Source organism: Histoplasma capsulatum, genomic scaffold (genome assembly GCF_000149585.1).
Source record: "Histoplasma capsulatum NAm1 scaffold_4 genomic scaffold, whole genome shotgun sequence".
Classification (NCBI taxonomy): Eukaryota; Fungi; Ascomycota; class Eurotiomycetes; order Onygenales; family Ajellomycetaceae; genus Histoplasma; species Histoplasma mississippiense.
In genome coordinates this window covers 2561987-2578748 of record NW_001813979.1, presented here as the reverse complement: position 1 = coordinate 2578748, position 16762 = coordinate 2561987, and the positions used below count along the sequence as shown (strand labels likewise).

Sequence of the window (16762 nt, the reverse complement as noted above, 5' to 3'; positions counted from 1 at the left end):
TTCATAGGTATATAATGAAAAGAATATGAGGCTAGAAAATAAAATAACGATAAAACATGTAACATATATAATAAAGAACAGAGTCAAGACTTCAGCAAGGAAAAAGTGGCATATACGTGTGGAACAGGGTAAAGAAAGACAACCTAACACAACAAAACGAAGGACGTATGAACAAAAGAATGAGTATTATGGGGGAATCAAGTCATGGCAAAATCAAAGCTCAAACAAATGTGTTGCGTCAAGTCATCATATGCTCTGGTCTTCCGGGGGGTCAACATGTTAAATCGCTGGAGATAGAAAACACCACAAGCACTAAAAGGGAAAAATATAAAATCTGAAAACGAGCAAAAGTAGAACACCCGCGTATACAGGTAAAAAAGAGAAAAGCCGATGATAAGTATATAAACAAATATAAAATATGTACCACGAGCGAAGTAGAAAAATTTGAGATGATAGCAAAACGAAATGAAAAATAATTAAAAGACAGATAACAAGGTGCCCGTTTGCGCCCCTCTTTCCATCTCCCGCCTATGTGTAAAAAATAATTTTGGACAGCGAATGTGAATATAGAAAGGAATATAAAAAATATGTAAAAATATTAACACGAAAGAAAAATAGAAAGAAAAACGAAAAACACATAAAGTATAAATGAAGTCTTGTGTGCATATGAAATTTGCTAGTAGGGAAAATGAGAAAATGTAATGCATGCTAGCTAGCGGATTTAGGAAAAGCAACTTAAAGCGAAGGGAAAAAATCAAACAAAAACATGCTGGATAGCTAGGAGATTTTTTGTGATGACAAGAGACAAATCAAGGGAGAAAGGAAAGTAGGACAAGACTGAGAGGGCAGTAGTCCGAAGCGGTAGTAGGAGATTCGTCACAGAAATGGTTAAAGAATCGTAAGGAGAATAGATGAGCAAAACATGAGCAAAAGTGACTGAGAATGTTACTGAGCTCCGTTGCGTCGTCGTCTGCCCCGCATACCGCCTTCCGGTCGTTGAGCAAGGACTTGTCTTAGTTCAGGGTCTTCACGGTCCTTATCTACATGGTGTACCCGGACATGTCTGTAATATCGAGTTACTATAATATTTTTCTTATCTTTGCTCATTTCGGTCTCAGAAGGTTAAAAATGGCAAGGAGGCGCGTTAAGCTTACCTCTGTAGATTATCCGGGCGCGGATAGGTGTGCTGTTGATCTGGGCAGAATGGGCATACATAACCCGGCGAGTCATGCACAAGGCCATGGCGCTTCATTTCGTTCTTGCGCTTGAAGCCCTTGCCACCTTCACCACGCGGACAGCCTTTAACCGGGCAGTAGTATGGTCTGTTTTGTGAGTGTACATTGGCGTGGGAGCTGGGGTTTAAATGTTAGCAAGATTTGCTTCTCACCTCCCGTCCCATTTTGCTTCTGGCTTTATGTTAGTTCCAGGAATATACGTACTTGAGAAGGTATTGCGTTTGAAACGGCTCAGCTTTGCAATCTGGATAATTGCACTTGAAGCCGGATGAATTAAGTGGTCCATTGGATGACGTATGTCCGCTTGGGTGAATTGGGGGAGAGTCGTAGGAACCGCTTTTCCCAAGCTCTACTGGTGTTGGGTAGCCAGTGCTCGGACTGCTGGTAAATTGTGAGCCGTGGTCTCCTGGAGAATGTGAGTAGGACATTCCCTTGTCCATTGTCTGTTGCCAATACGAGTGCTGGGGCTGACAAGCCACTGGTGATAGACTAGCAGACATGTCTCTTGAGCTTTCTGGGGAGAGAAACGACGATGATGGTGTTGTGAGAGGAGGGGGGATGTACTGTTCGGAAGGACGACGAGGCGGATGTTCTTGTATATTTCGTGGCTGCGAGGGGGCTGGCACTGCGCCAGGCGAATATAAATGCGGAACGCTATTTATTGGGCCAAGATGACCATTCAATGCATCTTCTATTGATGGGAGATTCTGACTGTTTTCAGGAGGTTTTGCGGAGGTAGGCTCAGGCCGAGACTGTAATGCGGGAAGTGTTTCCCCCGCAGCGTAGTCTGACGTGGATATCGTATATTTTCTTAGCGTAGGAGAAGTTGCCAATGATTCGTTTACGCGCAAACGTGGGTGCGATTCCGGTATCGATATCGGTAGCTTTTTGACGAAAGGGCATTTCGCAATATCTTTATCCATGGGAGACGCAACCATGGGACACTGTAGATGTTGGGGAGGCGCCTGGGGCTCCAGGAAATTTGGCGGCCGCGATGGTGCCCGCAGTTCCTCGCCAAACGTCCTTTCAATCTTGGCGCCTGATCTTTGGGGCTCTGCTGGTGTGTCATCTGCAATAATTAAATCCAAGGCATGTTGGGCCGTCTGTCGTGCGCTAGACGTAATAATATCCGGCATTGATATATCCTGGGCCCTTCCCCTCTCATCCACAGCGCGGTAGTCATCGGGGCTGCTGGATTCGGAAAGAGAATCCGTTGGTAAAGATTTCTGTCCAAGCTCGTAGGCAAGTTGCGGGGTTGCTAAGGAGCTGAGTATTAGTAGGTCGCTATGTGCTGGTTGGGTTTTCTTGCGACGCCGGCGAGGATCCTTATGATCACGTCCCCCGGGACTTGCCTTGCCCGGCGAGTCCGGCTCTTGTAAGAAAGGCGGGGGAGTCGCGCGGGGTCTGCAGTCGATTTTTGTGGGTTCGAGGCGAGGGGAAGCATTGCAGGCATCATCAGAATCGTAAACGTCGGGCATCATCATCGTGGAGGTGGCCTTCCTAGACACATTTGAAAAATTTACACGTTGTCTCTATATATCCTTGCTATATATCGGAGATGATAATTCTCGAAGTCCCTTTCCGTCGAAAGTTTTCGGACCGCGTCGACAAATTTAGGCACTTAGAGATGAGTATTATTGAGGTGATTCCTCAATCGGTTTCGAGCCTGGCTAACTGCTTTGTTTCGATAAATTAAGGAGCGACGACGGTATATAACCTGTTATTCAGAACTGTGTCTCAGGCAAACGTCAGCGGGAGTTGTGAATAGTATAAAAGAGCCATTACACCGTATAGGATGCAAACCAACGGCATGTTAGGGAAAATGCAACAGCGGATCACGGCGGCATATGTCGACGATATATGAGAAACAAGGGAGAACCCATCCAGAACAAATAAATATGGCCGGAAAGGCGTAGGTTGTGGTGGGATTTCGAAGAACGATTGGAGGAATGAATGGTATGATCCAAGGAGAGTTGATCCGAGAACTTTCAAGATGATGCGGACACAGCTGACGTAAAAAAAGGACAGAACAGGAAGATTCAAGAAGCTAAAGGCCAGAGCGTGAAAGGCACGGGAGATCGTACCTTTGTCGAAACGTGCTATTTCGGGGCGACGAAGATACGGAGACTGAGACAGAGGCGGAAAGTCAAGCGTCAAGAAGCAACGCATCAGCCAAGCGGTTCACAGACTCGCATGACGATGCGACGAGGCTTTTCTTCTCAGCCCGAATAGTGCGTTCTAGGAGCTTGTGCAGGATCTGTGGTGTGGCTGCGAAGGGGGTAGACAGTTCAGACGTGGAGGTAGATAAGATAGACGCCTATGTAGGGCTAGGAGGGTTGGCGAGGAAAAGAGAAGAGATGGGACGGGAGGTGGAGAGGATCGGGGCAGCCGGGAAGACAGGAAGACAGGAAGTCATGGAAGACAGGAAGGAGATTGAGTTCCCAAGGGACACGCACTGAAGGCGTGTAATGCGAAGGGAACTCGGGGCGCTGTTGTTGAGTGTGTGGGTGTTCGTATACCGTTCCTCTGCGGTCGAGGGCGCCGACAAGAACTTCGTTGTGGCTAGCGGGCGCACTCTAATGCAGAGCCTCACCTGTCGGCTGACAACACCCGCTCTATTTTAAGTTGAGAGTTATGATCAGGGATAGAGACTGATTCAAGAGGGCAGAAGAAAAAGAAAAGAAAAAGCTTCAATGTATAAAAGGGGGCTGTCATTCCCGTTATGCAGCGACTGACGTTCAGCAGTTCGTCAATATTTAGTTACTTCGTTCTCCAGGCCTTCTTCATCTAACTTCTCAGCTAGAAATGGGTAGGAATCGCTCTACCATACAGCCTACGGCGTACATGCCGAACCGAGTCGCTTTTGTTCAACAAAAGCTTCTTTGGCCCCCAAGTGCCGTGTCTACCTCTCTAGTGGTCAACCACAAGGGCCCAAGGAAATATGAACGAAAACATGTGGGCGCCAAATTGTCCGCGATGGTCATGGTGATAATGCCTTCGATCCATGTGTTTCTCGACCGCAAAGCATCGACAAAAGCGATAGAGGCTTAAGAAACCATCGGAACAGCTTTCCGCCTCCGGATCCACTCCCAGCTGCCCAGGTTATTCGGCAGCGTGGCCAGCTGCAAATGCAACTGCTGTGCCAGCCTGGCGGGGGGTTTCCTCGCTGTGGCTCCTTGCTGGCCCCGCCAACAATAATAACAAGGATCAGACAGAACAAGTCAACTCCGTCTCTCCCAACAATATCTCAAAGCGTTTCCCCATTGACCTCGTGTTCCCGGTCACCTTGTTCTCTGAAGTGATCATCTCAACCACCTCTTGGGAGGTACTGTAGAATCCAGCCTTCGCGAACATCTGCGCCACCCCCCGCTTTCCAATGTTGCTTCCCGTCATTATCCAGAAACTGATGGATTCGCCGCAAAAGTTTAAACACACAAGCCAAACCCCCTCTTTTTTTTTTTTTTTTTTAAAAAAAAAAAAAAATCTAGGCCCATCATCCAGATCCTTAATCCAACGGTTTCTGCCAGTCATCCCAGGTCAAGCTCCCACCTCATGATCATGAAGAGCGATTGACAATCGGTGACCTGACTTCGCGCAATAGAGCTGGCAAAGCCTGTAGGGCTATCTATGGGCCTACTATGGACCTAAGGCTCCATAATAATAATGAAACCATTATTGTACGCTAACCCTGCGGGAATTCCGCTACAGGGATCTGGATTTGAAGGATTCCTTCTGTGGCTTGAAGGTCTAGCGATTTGGCTCTGAACAAAAAGAAAAGAAAAGAAAAGTACAATCCTTCAGCAATCATGTCGGCTTTGTTGCGTATATAATTAAAAATATTCAAACAAAGCTGTATTTTCATCCAGGGTCTACAGATGCACTTATGAACCAGCTACCACTACATAGCTGGGAACAACATGGCTTTCCTTTTTCCAAAGCGTTCTGGAACAATAATTTGACATTGTATATAGATCTGTGTTTATTGTTTGATTTTTCTCTTCTCTTCAACCTGTCTCTCATGTTCGGTTCCCAAACACATCCGCTTTTCCAAAAAAAGCAATTTGAATTGGCCACAGGCAAAACTCAGCCAATGAAATTCTCACCACTCGATTGATGAGTTCCCAAGTGCATTTTATTTCGACAGGACAATGCCAAATTCAACAGCTTGATCCTTAGTTTAAAATGCGTTTTCGCTAACTACTTCTCTCCTCAGGATAGTTTGTTGTTGGCACAAACATGAACTAGCATTCGCCAAGCGATCAAAAATACTGTGCGATGAAGACAATTCAATTATATCAGACAAAGAGGGAAATTGATACGAGAGCCAAAAAGCAAATTGGCAAACACATCAAAGGGTGCATAATTGCGCGTTCGAATCCAAGCCAGCCCCAATTCGGATTTTTTGACTGTTTTGGTGCCGACGTTGTTGGGATACTATTAGGGATTTTGCGAGTCGCGAATTTCCAACGACGAAAATTGAAAAATTCATGCAGGTTTGAGGTTGAACTTGATTCTTGAAGCTCAAACGTTCCCAATTTTTCATAGAAAGCGCAACTTGCCAACTGAAAATATATTTTCTAGACGACCTGCCATCGTTTCGGCATCATGGGCGTTTGATTGGGCAGATGGATTCGAGGAAACATTGACATAATGGTGTCATTTCCGCGGTTGAATTCGAATGCCTGCCACCTCATCAGTCATGGTATTCACAGTAGATCTACAGCATCCTTTGTATGCTCACCAGTACAGCAACTCCAAGTACTGAAGGGACCTGATGATGCGACGGGCTTTGATGAACGGATCCCAGAGTGAGTCAGACTACATATGATCCTCACGAATCATGATTACGATCCCTCATGAATCCATGACCATGTGCGCAAGGGTGAGGGGAATCTACGGGACGTGGGAATACCAAAATACGGCCACGAGCCAATACCTGTCCCAGACCTGGGTTGGGAATGGACAACAAGGGAGCGCATTTCAGCCCTTTTTGGCCTTCTCCCATACAGCTGGAGCTCAAATTCGCCCTTGTCACTTCCCCATCCCATATAGTAAAGCAGTTGCTCTCCAATATATACTTATCTACAACATCTATTTCAAATCATTTATCCTCGTGGCATCCGTGATAACACTTCTTTCTGACGAGACACTGGACCGGAAAAATAGATACTAATATCATCCGATGATTCACGGCGTTGCTGGGAGTTGATCTATTTTTGCCAATTCGCGGAGTGAGGGGCAAAATCGTAACTCAGCTGTTCAGCTCTCTGGGTTCTGGGTTGGACGATGCGATACAAGTTAATTACCCTCTTATTATTGAAAACCCAAGGAGGGGAACAATGTGCAATTGGCTCGGAGCGAATGTTATCAAAAGGCACGACTACCCTTTCTTTTAGGGATTGGTAATTACACCCGGCCCAGGAGCCACTTTTTTTTGATAAGTTTAGTGCATGCACAGCTTTATCTTTTAAATTTCCCGAAGCATAGGATTGACCTTGGATCTTAAGGTAAGGTACGGTGGTTTTTGCTGATGAATGTTATTGAGAGGGAAGTGTGTGGCGGTAGAATGAAATTATTTGAAACTATCGGTGTAGTGGTTTCGAGTCATCATCACTAGGGCATATGAACTTGAAAAGAAAAGCAAAAGATTGTCTATCAAAGTTCACATTTGCTCTGCAAGGGACTTCTACAAAGGCAAAATGGCGAGGCTGACAATTGCAAGCCACACCAAAAAAAATATACGAATAATCAAGGAGTACTCAGACAGAGAGACAATGCATAAACTCTCAGCCTCACACTTCACTTCTAACAGGGGTGGGTGATGGGAGGCGGGGGAAATTCGGTAGGCCAGGATTTGAATGGCACAGCAAGGCTTCTCAAAGTCTCGCCTTGCGATCCGCCTCCTCCTGCAGCTTCTTTACTCTATCCCACGTCACCAAGGCAAAGGGCTTCATTTGCTTTGCATATTCACTTGCCCGGGCGCTACTTGCCTGTCTAAGCGCATGCCTGGCTGCGATGCCTTGCATGATCACCGAGCCCCTGAACCCATGGAAAGCATCACCCCACGCCATCTCCGCTCGGGGATCCCACCCCGCAACCTCGCTGTACCATCCCGTCACAACATCGCGTGTCGGGAGGCCGGGGACAGAGTCAGGAGAGAAAGGCATATTATCCGGTGAGCCGCCGATATGGACGTATGGGCTCGTGAGGTTCGCGAGGTCGGAGAGGGGATGGCCGATAGTGGCCATCTCCCAGTCCAGGACGCCGATGACGCGGTTCTCAGTCTTGTGGAAGACCATGTTGTCGATCTTGTAGTCGCCGTGGACAAAAGTGGCGCGGTCGCTGGGCTGGGTGGCTTTGTTGGAAAAAAAGCGGACCATGTCGCTGAAGTGCGGAATGTTGCCCACAGGAATCCCATTGTCGACGTCGACGGCCTTGGCTTGGGTTTGAGAGATAACCGAGAAAGTGCTTATTTGACGGTCGTAGAACCCAGTGGTTCGTCCGAAGCCTTCCATCCCGAGTAACTTCGGGTCCACGCGGTGGAATTTAGCAAGAGTGCGCGCTGCATCTTTCCATCTATATGTGGGTGGCTTTCATGTTAGCATAGAATTAATGGTATATGTGTAGTATATATTGAGTGGCGGTCGTACAGTTCGGTTCGATCCTGGGGGGTGACTCCAGGCATTGCGGGGTCGGTAAACAACCGGCCATCGAGAAATTCCATAATGTAGAAAGCTGTGCCGATAACATTGTTATCCTCGCAGAGACAAACTGTCCGGGGAACGGGCACATCTGTCTGCTCAAGTGCGTGAATGATCTGGTACTCTCGCTCTACCCTGTGTGCTGTTTTCGAAAGCAGTTTTCCTGGTGGTTTCTTCCGCAGAACATGTTTTTGACCATCGGCCGCTGTCAGCAGGTATGTTGGGTTCGATTGACCAAATCCAAACTAGAAGATACCAAAAGGAGTATGAGTAACTGTCTGTAAAAAAATCGCAAGAGCGTACAGAGGGGTTATCGTACCTGTTTCAAGTCTAATGGCGTTTTTATAGCCGGGACATGCTGCTTGAGATACCGCTCCAGGGAGGGCAGATCGATAGGTTGCCGCACAGCACCGGCCATCGTTGGTCGAGCAGTGAGTAACGCCGCCGTTGGAGACCCCTTCACTCATCAATCAACTCATACAGGTTCATCCAGTTCCAGAGAAGTGTCAGCCTATATAAGAATGGAGACAACACGACGGCGCTCCATCCCGAAGACAGTTGGCCGGCAATAATAAAAGGCCGGGCTCCAGAGCTTCATGGTCGTCGTATCTGGACAGTGAGCCGAGGCTCAAGGATCCGGAAAACCATGCTGAGTTGCCTTGTTGGGTTTGGTTCATTTCCAGACTTGGCACGGTCCTCTTTTGAATCTCACAGGTATCACCATCGTTCCCCATCCCAGGGCCAGATCACAAAGCAAATCTGTGGGGATGATACTCAATAGAGTATTACATATGTTAGTCAAGAAGATTGTCTGGGCGCAGTTCGTCGCACGCCAGGCTCCTGGTAGGCGTTGCTCCCTGGCGGCCTGGCCCAACACCAGATATATGTCTTGTCGGTAGTATTTCCCGAATATGGGTGGGTAGCACAGTCTCATATTCAATTAATCGAAAATCAGAGTAATTAGTACATCAGAACACATGACAGATAAACCACTCAGGTGGAAAAAGAGTGAGGGTGTTGGCAGTTTCGACACTGACATAGCTGGCTCCCGCTGGATAGTTACAATCAACCAACCTTCCACCGTCATCATTTTCAAGAACTGTCATCAATAAGATTAAATATAGGTTATCCATACAATATACCAATACTCACAGAATTGTCTGAGAAGAGAATAGATTTTAAGAAGTATATATTTATAATGTCATACTTCAAAAGCTGGCAGGCTCATGCATTCCCCAGAGGATTTAACCATATAGAGGATGGACTTCCATAACAGGTGCAGCTGTTGTTGTGTGTCGATTAGAGAGGTATACGACTAGCCAACACCTGTATTACATTGCTGATGTTGTGAGAAGCAACTCTCTAGTAGGTCCTCGATCATGATAGATATACAAGCTTGCTTGATCCCATCATTGATTGCCATATTGCGTATATTGTGAAGTGCACGCTTAGAGCCTACGAGGCGTAAAACTTAGTTACCTCCAAAACAAGCTAGAGACTAGCCCCGCGCTACCTAACGCGCGTGGATTTCGTGACCCGACGCGGGTTAATTGGCGGGTAATGACGAGCAGAATTACAGATTTGTAACATCGACATTATTCGATAAACACCTCTACTCCTTTGCTCTCTCCCCCACTCTCCTTTCCATTCCAAAATCAAACATCAATTGGTGCAAGCCAACTTAACCCCAAAGCCTCAGCTGTCTGGATAGCCATATCATGACCAAAGAGGCGACCCCGCCTCCCCCAGCAACCGCCCACCAGCCGCCTTCTCTGCCCAATTCCCCTCTAGCCAAACGACCAAAGACGACAACCATGGCCCCCGTGACTGAGCCAGTTGCTGCACCTGCTCAATCAGAATCCATTCCCACTCCTAGCACCACCCCCGCAGTCACCTCCCTTTCCCAATCCACCGCGCCCCCTCTCCTGATCAAGAAGCTAGTTCCCACAGCTCGTGCTCCCACTCGAGGTTCAGCCTTTGCGGCGGGATATGATCTTTACTGTGCGAAAGCCATTGTGATCCCGGCTAAGGGCAAGGCCCTCGTTGATACCGGGCTGGCAATTGCAGTCCCGGACGGAACTTGTATGTTTTCCCCCCTTCCCCCCACTTTCCCCCCCTTCTCTCTCTCTAGTCCTGCATTGCATGTATATAGTGGAAAATACCAAAAGCGATAATGGGATTTTTTCCTTCCCTTGCTAACGTTTCTACTGCTTGAATATAGACGGTCGGATAGCACCTCGCAGCGGCCTCGCATCGAAACATTTCATCGATACGGGCGCTGGCGTCATTGATGCGGATTACAGGGGAGAAGTTAAAGTTCTACTGTTCAATTTTTCGGACGTGGATTTCACAGGTGTGTTTCTTCACCTTTTTTTTTTTTTTTTTTTTTTTTTTTTTTTTTTTTTTCATAGCTGTTATTTTGCGTGATATGATCTGATTTGAGCAAAAACAAAAATCAGTCAACGAGGGCGATCGGATTGCGCAATTGGTCCTTGAACGGGTGAGTTATTCTCAAGTCTTCCCAAAAGTAGGGTGGAGTCGTGGCTGATGCTAATCCTTCAAATTTTCAGATTTATACTCCTGAAGTAGTCGAGGTCGAGCAGCTGGAAGAAAGTGTCCGTGGTGCTGGTGGCTTTGGAAGCACGGGATAGCTATAGGTAACATACATTGTGTGCATTGGTTTCTTTTTGGGGTGAAGATCCAAAAGCGTTTTCCATCTAAAGATGCTATTTATGTGACAAATGACTGATGTGGTTCTATTTCCCCCTCGTTGGTGCGCATGTAGACCTGGAAATATAGAAGAATAAATGGGAAAATCAGAAGCGGATGTTACGTACCTAGATGTGATTGCATCCGGGCTAAGCTCCTCTTTTAATATGATATGTTAGTTTCTACATTTTGAGACCTGCTCGTTTTTTTTTTTTTTTTTTTTTTTTTTTTTTTTTTTTTTTTTTTTTTTGGGAAAAAAGAAGGAAAGAAAGAATGTTGGAATCTTAATGATCATGAACTCGGGTCTAATATTTCCATCTAGGAGGCAGAAAAGTGGCTGAGTTGTTCTTTGATGAGAAAAAGCTGCCTGTGCTAGTTGCAAGTAAAATACTTGTGGAAAACTCCTCAAGAGGAGTATTATTTTCTTTCCTTCATATCGGTCTAAATAAAACGGATATATTACACACTAGGGGCTGTAATGTAGCTGACATCCCAAAGGGTGCATATAGTGAAGGTCGCCGCAACAGGAATTCAGTTTCGTACGAGAACAATTGTTTGAGATACTTGGATTTAGAGGACTTTATGAACCACGTGTATCCATGCAACTTATCACTGTAATACATACCATCACCGACTCCAGTGCCTGTCTACCCCACCAAAACGAAAGAAGCAAAACCGAAGAAACCGAAACAAAACGAAATAAAACAGAACCTCTTAAGAATATTTATGCATACACATCCGTATCCAGTCACTCCTCCGCCAACCATAACCCCTACCGGCCTACTATGGTCACACTTTGAACTCCTCCGCCACAAATTCCACCCCCTGGGGGTTTTTCAGCAATTCTACGTTCCTCACAAGACGTATCTCCGCCGCCTTCGTCTTCCTTAGATGCGCCCTCTTCTCTCGGGCTTCACGCCGCGCCGCCTCCGACAGCCCCGCAAACTCAATCGCATCCTGCAAACAAGACACCTCGTCATCATCTGGCGGATACTGCGCCAACTCGTCCATTCTCGCGTCCATGGTATTTTCCAGGATGCAGTGCATGCTGGCGAGGGCTTTGACAGTGGATTGGGCGAGGGGTAGCTCGTTGGCAGGAACGAAATCGGGAGATTGCCAGGACGGGGCATTGCGGAGGAGCGAGTAAAAGGAGCATGTGGTAGAAGATCTAGGTCGGAGCCCGGCTGATGGTACTTCGAGAAAACTCTTTTGGGTTGTGATAGTGGTGGTGGTGGCGGGGCCAAAGGGGTATGCGCTTCGGCAAGCTATCGCATCAGCCTCCGCGTCCGCGTCAGCCTCAAATACGGCTTCACGTAATCGTGCAACAGTAAGTGCAGCAAACATGTCACCCGTGCCGCTGAAGAAGCAGTCCAGACGGGGGACTTCGACTTTGAAGAGGCGCGGGCTTCCGTCGGAGCGTGCGGTAGAGCCGATTATGGTCAGTGTGTCAGTGCTGTCTGTTGCTGTGGAGCTGGATACTGCTGAGGTGGTTGAGGACGTGATTGACGGGAGCTGCACGGAGGTTATGATAATGTGTGGGATGTTGTAGGTACGATGGAGGGAGGTGATGGCGTCCACGAGGTTAGAGGGAGATGTTATTTTTATACCAGACAGGAGTCTGGGGTAGGTTAGAATTGACTGGGAAATAAAGGCAGAATCGAAATTAAAAGGGACAACAAATGGATGTTTCGAAAATTGGATTTTCCCCAACTCACTCTGCCTCAAATTGGTTTGGTAATATTAAATCGGCATGAGGTATTATTTTCTTATACGCGGGAACCACATCCTCATTCACGTAGAGCTGTCCTTGGTCGCCCATTACCGGATCAAGAACTGGTAGAAGTCGTTCGCTTCAGCATTTCCTCTTCAAAAAAGCAGCAGATGCAACAGAAGAAGGCACGAAATGAATAACTCGATGAAACGCACCCCAAAAGAACGACCCGGGCTTTGTGCGGGACCTGCGCCGTAAATCAAGGCCGATTTCGCCAACTGCCTCCACAGCTGCGGCGCTGGGCGCATATCCGGACAGTAGGACATCGAAATCGGTCAGGAAGCTCTGTTTCAGTCCTGCGTACTGAGCAGCGATCTCCTGTGCCGTGGATTTCGTGCCTTTGAACTGTCCGTAACCGGTGTGATTGCCTGTACGTAAAGACCGTCAGTACGAGGTGATGGAGCGATATCCATGTGGGCACAGCAGGTTCCCCGAAGTAGGGGGCCATGTATAGAGGACTCACTAAATTGGACCGTATTTATCGCCGTGACATCGCATCCCAACGACTGCATGACGAATGTCGCCATCGTATTGCCGACAAATCTGCATGGGCAGAAATTAGAATTAGATCAAAATACATAATTCTTTGTCAAAGCATAGCAAAGCTCCACACGCAAGGACTTTTTTTTTTGCTCGAACAACCCTTTTGGCTACAGTTGACTGGTAATGATTTCATCGCCATCAATGAATAAAAACTAGCAAGATCTTCGGATTCCTGGGGCATAGAACAGGGACAATTACGAATGGAGTAAATATTGAAAAGCTCATTGCTCATTGCTCATTGCAGTTTTCACAGAGGGAAGTGCAGAGATGGAGCACAATGAAGGTCAAAAGTAAACATACCCATGCGCCACCTTCATGCACGTACAGTCAGCCATTATCATCAAGGCAGAAAACTTGAATCATTTGAGAGGGATGGCATACATGGCTTGCTATGGCCAACACCCGCGTTTCGGGGACCAGAAAATCGTCTGACATCCGGGAAATACCGTTTTATGAGGGTCTAGCAAAGCGGTCTGAAGAAAGAGAAAATGTGATGGAAGAGGCAAGGGTGGATTGGTTTAAGGGAATAAAACAGATATTCCTTTTGGATTTTGGGAGTTGGCACGTTTTGGGTGTAACCATGGATAACAAGTGGTCAATACCTTTAACTACAGCTATGGAACTTTACAGACCGTGTCACGTTTTGTTGCAGTTGAGCATCGTATATCTCAGTAAATGCACACCCAATATACTCTGTCTCCTGGTGACTTCCTCGCAAAATTTTGACACCTAACTGCACAGCCAACCCTTAGGCATCAAGCCCCTAAACCAGCCCCCAATCTTTGGGGTTGACTGGCCCTCACAGACAAGGATATGCCGATCCAGTGGCACCCGCCCCATGTGCTTAGTCAGCTCTGATTCTATTTTTCCCAAGACTTAACCCCGCTAACCAAACAGATACACTTTACCTCCCTTTTGAGGTTTCCTAGACCCCTCTCATGGAATATATTCCACATTCCGTAGGGGTTTCCACGAAGCTATAATGGACCACATAACCCCTATCACTGTCCTTATATCAGGCAACGGTTCGAATTTCCAAGCTGTCATTGATGCAATTCACGCCGGAGAGCTCCCTGCAAAAATTGTCCGTGTAATATCTAACCGAAGGGATGCCTACGGACTCGAAAGAGCCAAAAATGCCAGTATCCCCTCCCACTATCACAATCTCATAAAGTACAAAAGGCAGCATCCGGCAACGGAGACGGGGGTTCAGCAAGCTCGTGAGGAATATGATAAAGAATTGGCAAGATTGATTTTGGAAGATTCTCCTGAGCTTGTGGTGTGCCTAGGGTTTATGCATGTTCTCTCCTCCTCATTCTTGGACCCAATCAAGGATGCAAAGGTCAAGGTCATCAATTTGCATCCTGCCTTGCCTGGCGAGTTTACTGGTGCGGTACGTGTGAAACCCATCTCTACATGAATAAAGTGTACTGCCTATGTGCTTCAGCCATTTGAAAATTTATATGCTAATAATGAAACATGATTTATAGAATGCCATAGAACGTGCGCATGCCGCCTGGCTGGAAGGAAAGATTGATCATACTGGAGTTATGATCCACAATGTCATAGCCGAGGTGGACCTAGGACTCCCCATTCTTGTCAAGGAGATCCCGTTTATCAAGGGAGTTGATGAGGATATAAGTGTTCTCAAGCAGAGGATCCATGAAGTGGAGTGGAAAGCCGTTGTCGAAGGAGTGGGAATCGCTATTCGACAATTACAACTACATCTGGACCAGGATTGTGTCCTCCCAGAAAACGGAGTTAGCAACGGTTCGCAGGGATGAATTCGAAATAAAATACTCGATAGAAAGCTGAATTTATAACTCTCCCGCTCTGTCCCTGGCCCGCGCCTGGTGCAGGCTATGAAAAGGGGATTTAGGTTGAGGGGAATTTCGACGACGTGCACGCAAGGCGAAATTATGTACTGTACAACATTATTGAATACCCCGGTGATGATCTATATTCTGAACGGTTTTCCGATTACGCCGTCTTTGCGATTGACAGAACGCTCACGGAATTGACCGAAGACGGATTGTTTGTTTGACTTTGGCCCCGAGAGGATGCCTCGTCGTGCTGGGAACCAGGTTAGCATTGGGACAACGTTTGGAATATATACCCTGATAGAAATTGCACCTCTTTATGTCTAAGCGGACTGTATCATTTATCAACGGAGTAACAGAAGAGATGGAGAGAAATGCCAAAAATCTGTGTGTGAGCAGCGGGGCCAAGCTGATAATAGGCTATGTTCCCAGCGTCGCGGTTTATATCTGGTCAGTGGGTGAATATCAATACCCTAATAGAATGCGATCTCATTCTTGGGACAACTCTAGGGCTATGTCTTCTCTCTTGTGTAGCGCAGGAAGGTAGTGAAGGGTCCATTCTTGGTCAGGCCAACTAACGAAGTGATTGCACCTGGAGGGTAACCTAGACTCCGTAGGGTACCCCGCTCTTCATAATTGCGAATCCAGAGTGGACCTGTGGCAGGTTGGCTGGCAGTATGGTCGTGAACTTCTCTACACACTGTACGATACACAACCATGGATCTGTAAGTAGTATCCAAAGGCCTGCCTGGGTCGTCGTTTTGGTGGGAAGAGGAGGCAGCAATACTCATGAAGGTTTTCGGAGATTGTCCCACAGCCAGTCTCCGACGGCCTTCTCCATATCAAACACACCCAGCCAGTAAACCTCCCTTATCCTGACCTGCCTCGTTGGGTATCTGACATTTAACTCTTGGTTTCCCTGAACAGCCTTTCCTTGCCCATGTCTGTGCTTGGATGAAGGACGTGATGATATGCTGAGGTTTGCAGGGCAGATTATTATCCAACGCCTGTTGGGTCTTTTTGGGCATGATTACTGAGGTTGGTTAGAAGCGATGGGTCCCTGGGAATTAGCCATCAGCAGCATGGATACCTGGGAAATCGAGCGTGGCGAGGTTGGCAAGACGGAGTTTCGCTGAGCACTGTGAGCAATTGGCCTTGAGAGGGTTGAATTCATAACGAATCATGTCGATGTTGAACCCTGGAATGGTTGCACTGTCGAAAAGCCAGCGACGGTCTAATCCTTGCAACCATCCTGTGATCAAGACCGAAGCCTATCGAATCCTCGACCGGTTCTCGAGCCTCAAGAGAATAATCGTGTGCGGATACAGCAGGAAAACCTTGTACAAAATCCTTCTGATAAGTTAGTTATTCCAAACCCTGCTTGGATCATTTCTTCGCTTACCCTGGACCAAGAGGATTCCTATTGGACCCATGGCTTCATACGGACGCTATTGGCCTTAAGTGCGCCAAAGATCATTTCGCGTAACAAGCCACAATCACGCCTTGCGCGCAACCAGTTGGTCAAGGTCAAGGTGCATTGATGCCAAAAAGGGGAGGTATCAATGCCCACCGGATATTATGGAATGAAGTTCATGCGATGCCACATGGTGTATGTGTATGCACCCATAGTTATTGGATAAATATTAATAATAACAGTAATAGGAATGGTAACTTTGGCAAAATAACCACAAGGATGATTGAGACTTGTTGGGATTTGGCATTTCATACTCGAAAAGCCCAAAAATATCCGAGTCAATCTATTTGGAGAGTTGGATCGGATTCGTTGGCGGAGAAAAATACTTCGGCAAGGGCCTTCTCTCCCAATGACTTCGAGGCCTATTTGATTGTGACCCAGCGACTAACAGCGCTAGAAGCACCTAAGGATTGTGTTAATTATAGATCTCGGAGCACAGGCTATTGATGTTGGCCAATGTTTCCAAAGCTGTCAGAGAGACATCGTGCATACGCTGTCATACAAAGTGG

General features: G+C 47.0%; 7 protein-coding genes across 7 annotated transcripts; 4 read left to right on the top strand and 3 right to left on the bottom strand.

Annotated features, from left to right (window-relative positions):
- Positions 1–945: 945 nt before the first annotated feature.
- HCAG_04779 (predicted protein) lies at positions 946–2713 on the bottom strand (the record flags this gene model as incomplete). Its single annotated transcript, XM_001540889.1, has 4 exons — positions 946–1063; positions 1155–1352; positions 1440–1641; positions 1948–2713. The coding sequence occupies 4 exons, from the start codon at positions 2711–2713 to the stop codon at positions 946–948; spliced, it is 1284 nt and encodes a 427-aa protein (XP_001540939.1).
- Positions 2714–4040: 1327 nt separating this feature from the next.
- HCAG_04778 (predicted protein) lies at positions 4041–4569 on the top strand (the record flags this gene model as incomplete). Its single annotated transcript, XM_001540888.1, has 2 exons — positions 4041–4220; positions 4303–4569. The coding sequence occupies 2 exons, from the start codon at positions 4041–4043 to the stop codon at positions 4567–4569; spliced, it is 447 nt and encodes a 148-aa protein (XP_001540938.1).
- A 2542-nt stretch (positions 4570–7111) lies between these two features.
- Positions 7112–8354, bottom strand: HCAG_04777 (conserved hypothetical protein; the record flags this gene model as incomplete). The annotated part of the gene is made up of 3 exons (XM_001540887.1): positions 7112–7811; positions 7886–8181; positions 8256–8354. 3 exons carry the CDS (start codon positions 8352–8354, stop codon positions 7112–7114), a joined length of 1095 nt encoding a protein of 364 aa, XP_001540937.1.
- Positions 8355–9750: 1396 nt separating this feature from the next.
- Positions 9751–10587, top strand: HCAG_04776 (deoxyuridine 5'-triphosphate nucleotidohydrolase; the record flags this gene model as incomplete). The annotated part of the gene is made up of 4 exons (XM_001540886.1): positions 9751–10018; positions 10158–10289; positions 10396–10436; positions 10507–10587. 4 exons carry the CDS (start codon positions 9751–9753, stop codon positions 10585–10587), a joined length of 522 nt encoding a protein of 173 aa, XP_001540936.1.
- Positions 10588–11434: 847 nt separating this feature from the next.
- HCAG_04775 (conserved hypothetical protein) lies at positions 11435–13294 on the bottom strand (the record flags this gene model as incomplete). Its single annotated transcript, XM_001540885.1, has 5 exons — positions 11435–12263; positions 12361–12478; positions 12572–12784; positions 12880–12959; positions 13260–13294. 5 exons carry the CDS (start codon positions 13292–13294, stop codon positions 11435–11437), a joined length of 1275 nt encoding a protein of 424 aa, XP_001540935.1.
- A 647-nt stretch (positions 13295–13941) lies between these two features.
- Positions 13942–14743, top strand: HCAG_04774 (hypothetical protein; the record flags this gene model as incomplete). The annotated part of the gene is made up of 2 exons (XM_001540884.1): positions 13942–14352; positions 14450–14743. The coding sequence occupies 2 exons, from the start codon at positions 13942–13944 to the stop codon at positions 14741–14743; spliced, it is 705 nt and encodes a 234-aa protein (XP_001540934.1).
- Positions 14744–15019: 276 nt separating this feature from the next.
- On the top strand, positions 15020–16320 carry HCAG_04773 (predicted protein; the record flags this gene model as incomplete). The annotated part of the gene is made up of 4 exons (XM_001540883.1): positions 15020–15043; positions 15397–15504; positions 15851–15920; positions 16043–16320. 4 exons carry the CDS (start codon positions 15020–15022, stop codon positions 16318–16320), a joined length of 480 nt encoding a protein of 159 aa, XP_001540933.1.
- Positions 16321–16762: the final 442 nt, after the last annotated feature.